Source organism: Ictalurus punctatus, chromosome 27 (genome assembly GCF_001660625.3).
Source record: "Ictalurus punctatus breed USDA103 chromosome 27, Coco_2.0, whole genome shotgun sequence".
NCBI classification, from domain to species: Eukaryota; Metazoa; Chordata; class Actinopteri; order Siluriformes; family Ictaluridae; genus Ictalurus; species Ictalurus punctatus.
Genome location: NC_030442.2, coordinates 8,438,063 through 8,447,167, shown reverse-complemented (window position 1 = coordinate 8,447,167; position 9,105 = coordinate 8,438,063). Strand labels below are relative to the sequence as shown.

At 38.7% G+C, this 9,105-nt stretch overlaps 1 protein-coding gene across 1 annotated transcript; it reads left to right on the top strand.

The window, feature by feature from the left end:
- Window positions 1–1,693: 1,693 nt before the first annotated feature.
- polr2m (RNA polymerase II subunit M) lies at window positions 1,694–8,450 on the top strand. Its single transcript, XM_017458823.3, has 4 exons — window positions 1,694–1,968; window positions 3,600–4,157; window positions 5,409–5,616; window positions 7,816–8,450. The coding sequence occupies exons 1-4, from the start codon at window positions 1,874–1,876 to the stop codon at window positions 7,951–7,953; spliced, it is 999 nt and encodes a 332-aa protein (XP_017314312.1). The 5' UTR covers window positions 1,694–1,873; the 3' UTR covers window positions 7,954–8,450.
- Window positions 8,451–9,105: the final 655 nt, after the last annotated feature.

The window sequence follows — 9,105 nt, the reverse complement described above, 5'->3', positions numbered from 1 at the left end:
TTTCTGCTTCATTGCTATAAAGGTGACACATAGAAAAAAAATGAATGACATAAACTTAAGCAGATAAGAATAAGGTATTGTGCATATACACAGATCAGCCACAACATTAAAACCACTGACAGGTGAAGTGAATAACATTATGATCGTGATTAACAAGTGATTATCTTGTTACAATAGCACCTGTCAGGGGGTGGGATATATTAGGCAGTGAAGAGTGAAGAGTCAGTTCTCGAAGATGACGTGTTGGAAGCAAGAAAAATGGGCAAGTGTGAGGATCTGAGCAACTTCCACAAGCGTTAAATTGTGATGGCTAGCTGACTGGGTCAGAGCATGTCCAAAACGACAGGTCTTGTCGGGAGTTGCTGGTTTACAGTGATTAAATATCAGAGTAATATCAGAGTAAATATCAGAAGTGGTCCAATGAAGAACAACCATTAAAGCAGTGACAGGGTTGCAATGAGGAAACCACAGAACCCAGAGGAAACCCATGCAGGACTTGGGATCAAACCAGGTTCCTGGGGCTGTGCAGTGACAATGTTACCCACCGTGCCATTGTATCATCCTATATGTGGTGCATCATTGATGGCGGCGTTCTGGGCAAGTATCAGGATATTTCAGACCAAACCTGGTTGCCTCTGTCAGAAGGTTCAGCCAAAAGATGAGCCAAAGTTGCACCCAAATTGATACAGAAATTGTTAAAGAAACAAGAACGTTTTGCAATGACTATATCAGTCTCTGGATTTTAACTAAAAACTGAATTGAAGAGGGAAGTCCACGGTCACAAACACAAGAATATAACGCAAAGATCTCAAACCTTGTTAAACATCACAGGAAGAGAGTCAGTGACGTCAGGGCACGTGTCACAAAATATCAGTGGTAAGGGTGCTGGGAAATTTCTTTGTTTGAAGAAAAAACACGTGTAAAGATATTTTGATTTGTACGTTTGAGCTCACTTAATGCATGTGTAATTCTGTTAATATATTCATCTTTGGTCATTTTCATGAAGGGTGCTAACAATTTTCATAATATACATGTAATATGTGTAATATACCAAATAAATTCTCACATATATACTATAATTGCATACTATTAGAAATAGCTTGCAATAGAAACTATATTCTGGTGCAGTTTTTCAAGACATAATTTCACACACAGCTGATGTTCTAGAATGTTCTTTGCAGTATCATAGGTATCACTGTAACAAAAACAGACGGAAACAAAGCTAAAGTTTCAATAGAATGATCAAGAAGTTTACTGTATGTTGTTTCATGCCTTCCAGAAACTTCAGAAACGCCGAAATGACACTACAGCGCCACCTGGAGGGAAAACAACCTCATAACAGAGCTCATAAAAACTAGCAACACGATACAATAATAACAACCAGCTTTCATAATACTTTTTGTTGGTTTCCTAAAGAAACACTAAAACGCGTAAAAATATGTTTAAGGGTGTGATGTAGGAGATGTACAAATAGACAGGAGTTGTCCATTATTCTGTAGTTATTGTGTGTCTTTTATTTTGAAATAGATTTGTTAGAGTTCTAATCGCAACCTTCACCTAAACAGTTTCGAGTGACTGCTTGAATACCAAACAGCTTTTTCATCCCTATATACGTGCACTTTCTAGGGTACGATGTAACAGCCTATACACCCTACCTAGTGCTGTATTCTCTCCGCAGTTAGTGATTTAGGATTCGGCCTGATTAACTGCTCTGTTGCTCAGTTTGACAGTAGCGTTTAGCTTGTTAGCCATGTGTTTACCTGGTCGAGATAGGGATTTTAGTAAGATTCAAGACATGAATGAAATCGCTGTTGAAGTTTTAATTTATAGTCTGTTTTTAAAGTTTGGGCTTGGTTTAGTTTAGTTAGTTACAATGGAGCGCCAGGGTTTCATCGGTGACCTGGAGAGCAAGAGTAAAGAGCAGCTGTGTGAACTACTGTCACGGCAAGAAAAGTTACTAAACAATAAGTAAGTCACTGGACAGTGTTTTCAGTCTACCTTCCATGGTTTCAGTCTTTATAAACTTTATAAACAAATAAGTGTGTGATTTTTAGTGTTAACTTGCTTCAGTTTGAGAGCAGGCTGTGTTGGTGCTGTTTCCCGCGCCGGTGTTTTGTGTAGCTAACATTACTTCCGGTTTGTCTCTCCTACTGAGTTCCACATTACCGCTTTAAGTGACGGTCCTCAATATAAACATGAAGGTGAACTCAGCTGAAGACAAACCGATGTCAGAGACTGGTGGATAATCATGCAAAACGTTTACAAGAAGTTATTACCGCTAAAGGGGGCAATACTAGCTTCTGAGGCCAAGGGTGTACTTACTTTTACGCACAGAAGAATCTCACATCTGTTGATATTTCTGTTGAGTAAATGATTGAAAGATATTTTTCCTTGTGGTTTTGTTCAAGTATATCAACTTTTGTAACAGGCACTGGTTCAAAGATTTTTAAATGTCTGCTTGTCCATATATTTAAAGAAAAACAACAACAACAACAACAACAACAAAAAAAAAAACAATTTCCATGGGGTGTAGTTATTTATTTCACATGACTGTGTATATATATTTATTTGTTTATTATTTTTTTTAGCCAAACTGTGTTGTTAAAGAAGAGTAGCACGAGCTGGAGCTCAGCCTCCATGAAAGCCAGTATTCATTATCATGGCCTCACAGATTTATTACACAACGTCTAAAAAATTCCACGTCTCATGTGTTTGTGAGCTCAGCTGATGAGAAACTCAGTCCGACCGCATCATCCTGTAAGAAAGGTTCCTCGTATCTTTTGTACCCCCAGTTGGCCAGAAGTTTGCGGATGTTTCAGGTTAACAGTCTGTCTGGATCTCCAGTAATGCCAGTATTGGTCTGAATAACTAGTAGTGCAGTCTACATCACACATTGTAAATCACACACTTGTATTTGTGCAGGATTTCTATTATAACTGCATCACCGGAAAATCGTAATGTATGTTTACACCATTAACTATTTAATATATGGCATTGGTGTTAAAGCGATAAAGATTTGTACTTACTGGTGCTCTGTATTATCCAGTTTTTAAATTATTTAAACAGTATTGTGTTGTGTCTGTGTCTGTGTGTGCAACCTTCAACTGTACTGTGTAATATGAATCACTTCCGAAGTATACTTTTTTCACTCAAATGATTCATCTGGTTCAAATGAGATCAAGTGGCATACAGTTCTGTGTCTGGGAAATGTTTATTATAGCTGTTGTGAGACAATTTCCTTTCAATATAACTGCCTATTTTTTGTGTCATGATTTACAATAGCTTCACAAGATTTTTATTAAAATGAATGATTACACATTTAACCTTATCTGGTGTAGTTGGGTATTGACATTGATCGACAGCATGTCATTCTGGATACGGCTTCATCACTTTTTAGCGTACTGTGCATTATTTTTACTCTCTTAATTGCTAAGGACGATGGAGCATAGCAGTTTGAGGTGTCCATGGTGATAATATTCCAGGTGTTGAATATAAATCTAACTGAATACTGGCACATGCCTTGTGTACAGTAGTAATGTAAATAGTATAAATTGTTGCACGAAAAGTTGTGCATGAAATAATTAATATTGTCTCTGCAGGCGGTTCGTTCAAACGCTTACTGACAAAGGAAAGAAGATTTCTGAGTTTGTGGGGAGAGTCCGCCATGCTCTAGCAAATAAGGAAGAAGAAGAGAAGAAGCAGGCCAGATTGGCCTCTGTGCGAACAGAATTTCAGGCCAGATACCAGCAGGCTTTGTCTCTGCGCCAGCATGTAGTCTCCACTGATGTATGTACTGCTAGAACAAGGCTTGAAGAGAATGAGGACTCGATGAATACAGAGCCATCACACCTGGGGGAAGCTGTAGGCAGAGTGGATGGTGAAAACAGCTCCGAGTCCCTCTGTATAGAGAACACTGACGTGAGACAGAGTACATCTGGAGACACAGCAGCATCCGGGAATGCAGATAGCGCTACAGACATGGATCTCACGGTGGCATTTGAACGGGTCACTTTATCCGAGGAGAGCCGTGTTCCTCCCAGAGACTCCACTAGAAATCCTTTCTTGGGCTCACAGCAGCAGCAGAAGAAGCCACATTACATAGAAGTGTTGGAGAGATCAGACGTATATGTGACAAAACCTCGATTCAGGCCCAATCAGTGAGTAAAGATTTATGATGCATACTTTTGGTCTCTGATCAGCCGATGCACTTTGTAATTACCCATGTTTCTTACACAAAGATCATGTGATATCTTGTGGCTATCTTACATGTCATATAAATTGTCAAATATTTTTAAAGTCTTTAACAATTTGGGAAACCATTTGTTAACTAGCTCAGTTTGGAATACATTATTATAGCTAGCTGGAGTTCTTTAGATAAACCTACAAAGTTTGCTAGTTAATCATGCAATCATATACAGTATGAAATAAAAGTAACTGGTTAGAAGTGCTTTCAGTAGCTACGTAAGTTAGGTTGCTAGCCGAACGGCATAAATAGGATCCTTCGTCATATCTTGGTTACTAGGTGGTGGAGGCATCATGTTTTCGTTCCGTCCATGCACCCATCTGAGATTTTGTAGGATTTATATGGAATTATCATCGTAACCACCAGATGAACTGACTAGATTTTGAAATTGATCCATGGTGACGGTCACTGGTTTTTCTTCAATACCTTCCTTCCTTCCTGAAGAACACAATATGGTCAAAGGTTTGTGGACACCTGACCATCACACCCATATGTGGTTCTTCAAAGTCAGACTGTTGCCACAACGTTTAATGTCTTCGTATGCTGTAGCATTAAGATTATCCTCCAATGGAACTAAGAGGCCTAAACCTGTTCCAGCATGACGATGCCCCTGTGTGCAAAGCAAGCTCAATGAAGACATGATTTGCTAAGCTTGAAGTGGAAGAACTTGAATGACCTGCACAGACCCGTGACCTCAACCCCACCTAGCACTTTTGGGATGAATTGGAACGCAGACTACATGCCAGGCCTCCTCACCCGACATCAGCACCTGACCTCGCTAATGGTCTTGTAGCCGAATGAACACACACCACCAAAGCCACGCTCCAGAATCTAGTGGAAAGACTTAGAAGATTGGAGGTTATTATAACAGCAAAGGGGGACTAAATCTATAATGGGATGTTCATCTAGAGCATATGGGTGTGAGTGGTCAGGTGGCCACATACTTTTGGAAATATAGTGCATATTTTAAGGGAATTTCAGGCATATTTCAGCAACAAGGACTAGACTTTGTTCTGCCAATTTTTTATTATATTATATTGTTTTACTGTAATGTAACGTAATTTACATTTATTCATTTAGCAGACGCTTTTATCCGAAGCAACTTACAAATACAGGATTAATTATATTTCTTTTCACTACTCACATCGTGTCTTATGTGTCTCAGAATCCCAGTGAAGTCAGACTCTCCATCTCCTGGTGAGTCCCCTGGCTGTGTTACCCCTCTCAGTGCTGAGGCCCGGAGACAGAGGGACAGGAAGCACCTTGATGACATCACAGCTGCCAAGCTTCCTCCGCTGCACTACAGCCCTGCACAGTTACTGTCACTGGAGGAGTCCGTCACCCTCGCGAAGGAGCAGACAAAGAAGCATCAGGTACGGCTCCTGAGCTATTCACACAATTATACAATGCAAAGTGCTATTACTTCTATATAAAGCTGTATAAAGCTGTGCTTTTTAACTGTATATAGGATCATGTCTGTCAAGGTTAACTCTGTGGCACAGCTTTGGGATTATACTGTCCATACAGGATTTTGCAGAGAGTTTTGGTGGTTTTGTTGCGCCTTTTTTCAAAATTTGCGATGCAACTTGCAGAGGTTTTTTTGTACATTTTTAAAAAATTTATTTATTTTTCCTTCTTTTCAGAAAAGTACTTGAATTGGAAAAATTGCAACTGCATGAACTAGTTTTGCATGGTCTTTCCCAGTGATGTTTATTGGTAAACAAGACCTTTTAGCTGTACTCGTGTTCGATGCACGTGAATCGATGAGGGCTTTGACTAAATGCATATTGTGATGACATCACGTGATGCGTCTTGGCCCAAATCTGCTGTAATTTTGAAAAATTGCAAGCGCCTCCGAATGTTGCATAGTTAGCCTGATTTTGTTTTCGTTTCTGTGATTGCGAAATCCTTGAGGGACTGATTATAATGTTTATTTGCTTTGGCATACGACTGCTTCTTAATAGGATCATTATGATTTTTTTTTTTTAAAAAGCTAACATTTATTTGAAGTATACATACACTTTCATACATTACATTCATAAATTTTATACAGTGCAATACATTCATAAGCATTGCTTAGCTCGTACTTTAGATTTATTTAAATCTTATGTTATATCCAGGAGATGATATTAAAGGTTTATTTTGGTGAATTTTTATTTTATTTTATTTTTGTCATTACATAAAAGACAGAACTGGCGTTGGGGTCAACTGAAAGTTAAATTTTTATCCTTATCTTAAAGTTATCATCTCAACTTTACTATACACATATAAATACTGTGAAATCTGAAGTTTTCATCTGACATTTTTCCTTTTGGAAAGTGTATTTACAACATCTACTTCTTAGAGTAATGTAGAATTAGAGTGGAAAAGAGTGGGGGGAAGGGGGGGGTCTTCTTTTATGCTTTGAAAATGAACAGTATTTGGGTTTGGAATGACATAAGGGGAAGTAAATGATAACAGCATTTTCATTTTTAAGTGAACTATCCCTTTAACTTTTTGAGCACAGACCTGACAAGGACATACAGACTAGGATCAAAATACAATTGTTGCAGACACTTTGGGGCGGGGGTGCTTATTGTCCAGAAAAGAGAATTAAATAAATACAAAAAATAGTTAAAGAACTAGATTTGCAAATAATATATATTTATTTTAATAAATGACTTTGTCCTAACCACAATCTAAAAACACACTTGACTCAAATCCACCCATTTTACCATGCTCTAGTTTGAGCATGATAAGTCTGAGGATAACTCTCCCACTTTTAGTTTTCTGAATCATTTTCTTAGATAAGTGAATTTACTGAAAGGCTAGCAGGAAAGCCAGGTAACCACATTAATTATGTTCATTCACAACATGCATGCATTCATTGTCCATCTTCTGCCTAATATACTGAAAACGGTTTCATTAATGTTTCTTGTCTCATCACATTGACAATAACACATTACATTACATGAGTCACGTAATTGTTTGCATCCCTGGATATTACTGTTGGTCGTTTTAACGTTTGCACTCTTTCACCGTTAAAACTGAAGCGTAAACAGTAAAGCTCCGCCCTCTTTGATTTGATTGGCCATTTCAAACATTCTGACATTGACCGTTGCTAGACCGCTGAGGCAGACCAGCCTACAATTTTTTTTCTCTATTTTTTTTTGTTACTTATTGTCATCCTAACAAAATACGTAGCGGTGCATAATTGAGTGCAGCAGACCAGCATCAAAAATATCGATTTGGCCATATCTGATGCCATAGACACTGGTGGTTACGGCCCTGCTAACATTTAAGGTCTGGTGTTGTAAACTGTTTATCTAGTGGTGAAGCATCAAAATGAAAATTCTTGACTAAAACCAATCACAGAAGCCTTATTTTCTTTGCAATACTTGTTAGTCTGTTTGCAAAGATATGCTATTAGTATGTTATGTACAGTATGTACTGTTGGGCCCGTTAATAGCTGTACACTTTTACTCTCGTAGGCATTTTTTTTTTTCTCTTTTACCTCCACATCACTTTGGCTCAAGTGTCTGCCAAATTACTGAATGCACATCTGTATTTATATGTTTCCCAACATCTTTCAGGAGCTGCAAGCCAAACTGGCTGCCCAGAAGCTGACAGAGAGTCTGACTGTCAGTATGAACAGCTATAATCCTGAGGGGGGTGCTCTGGCTGCATGCAGAGAGGTACATGATGATGGGGCCTTCTCAGAGGAAGACTGACCCTGGAGACTGATCTTGTCTTAGCCTATGGATAAAGACATCTGGAGCTGTATGATCAGCTTTTTTAATGGCCTTGTCTCAGGTACTTCCTTGAGTTGAATTACTCTGAGACTCTTAACCATGCTGTTCTGCAGGTCATACTGCAAGGAACCCAATTCCGAAAACCGAATAGCTGCTACTGGAATGCGCTTTGAATAAAGCACTAGTCCAGTCATTCTCAAATCCAGCTCTGGGACTCTGAGCTCTAAACCTTTGTGTGTTCCCTGCTTTAACACCTAATATAGCTCGACAGGACTTTATTAAAACCTACATGAGCCGAGCCGGGTGTTCTACAGAAGGGACCATCCAGAAATGACAACATTGGGAATGAGAAGCACTTCACAACTATGAATTGGTTTCAGAAATATGAAAACACATTATGCAACAGTTTATTCATATTTTTTTGCAAGACCTGTTTTGCAGCGTGAAGTAGAAAATAAATAATGTTGACAGCTTAAGTCTGTGATCTAATGTCAGTTTTTACGTTCGTTTTTTTTTTTTTTTCTTTTTTTTTTTCTTCTTTTCTTAAACTTGAAACCTTAAATGTGGAAGCACTTATTGTTATGACACATGAGCACAACAACTGCTTGAAAGAAATTTCTCTTTCTGTGGAATTGTTTTGTTAACCTTGACCCCACTTTGGTTTGATTAGAATGGCGAGTCAGCCATCTTTAAAGTGTGTGATTTTATCAATGCAGAAATCTGTGCCATGCCTCCCATGATTAATATATGCAGTGTGAAATACTGAAGCTTGAAAAATTTGGCCCAATTACTGGAGTACATCTGGAGCGCATTTAGCTCATGTTACAGCAGAGAATGGCAGTGCATGATGGGATGGCAGCAGACAGACATGACATATGGCAAATTCAATCCCCTCGCTTAATGTGCAGATAAGAAACGCCAATAACCTCAAAGCCCTCCAGCTTTCATTCACAGTAAATCTCTCCAACTCTCTAAATGTCAGAGGTACGTTCCTTTAAATAGGATTCAGTCTGGTGAGATGCTTTGTGATAACCTTTACTGATTGCTGCCCCATGTGATGGTGGGAACCTGGCACATCTAGAACATTTGTGTTCATAACTCTGAGTATGACGAGCTCCAGAGTGCAGACAT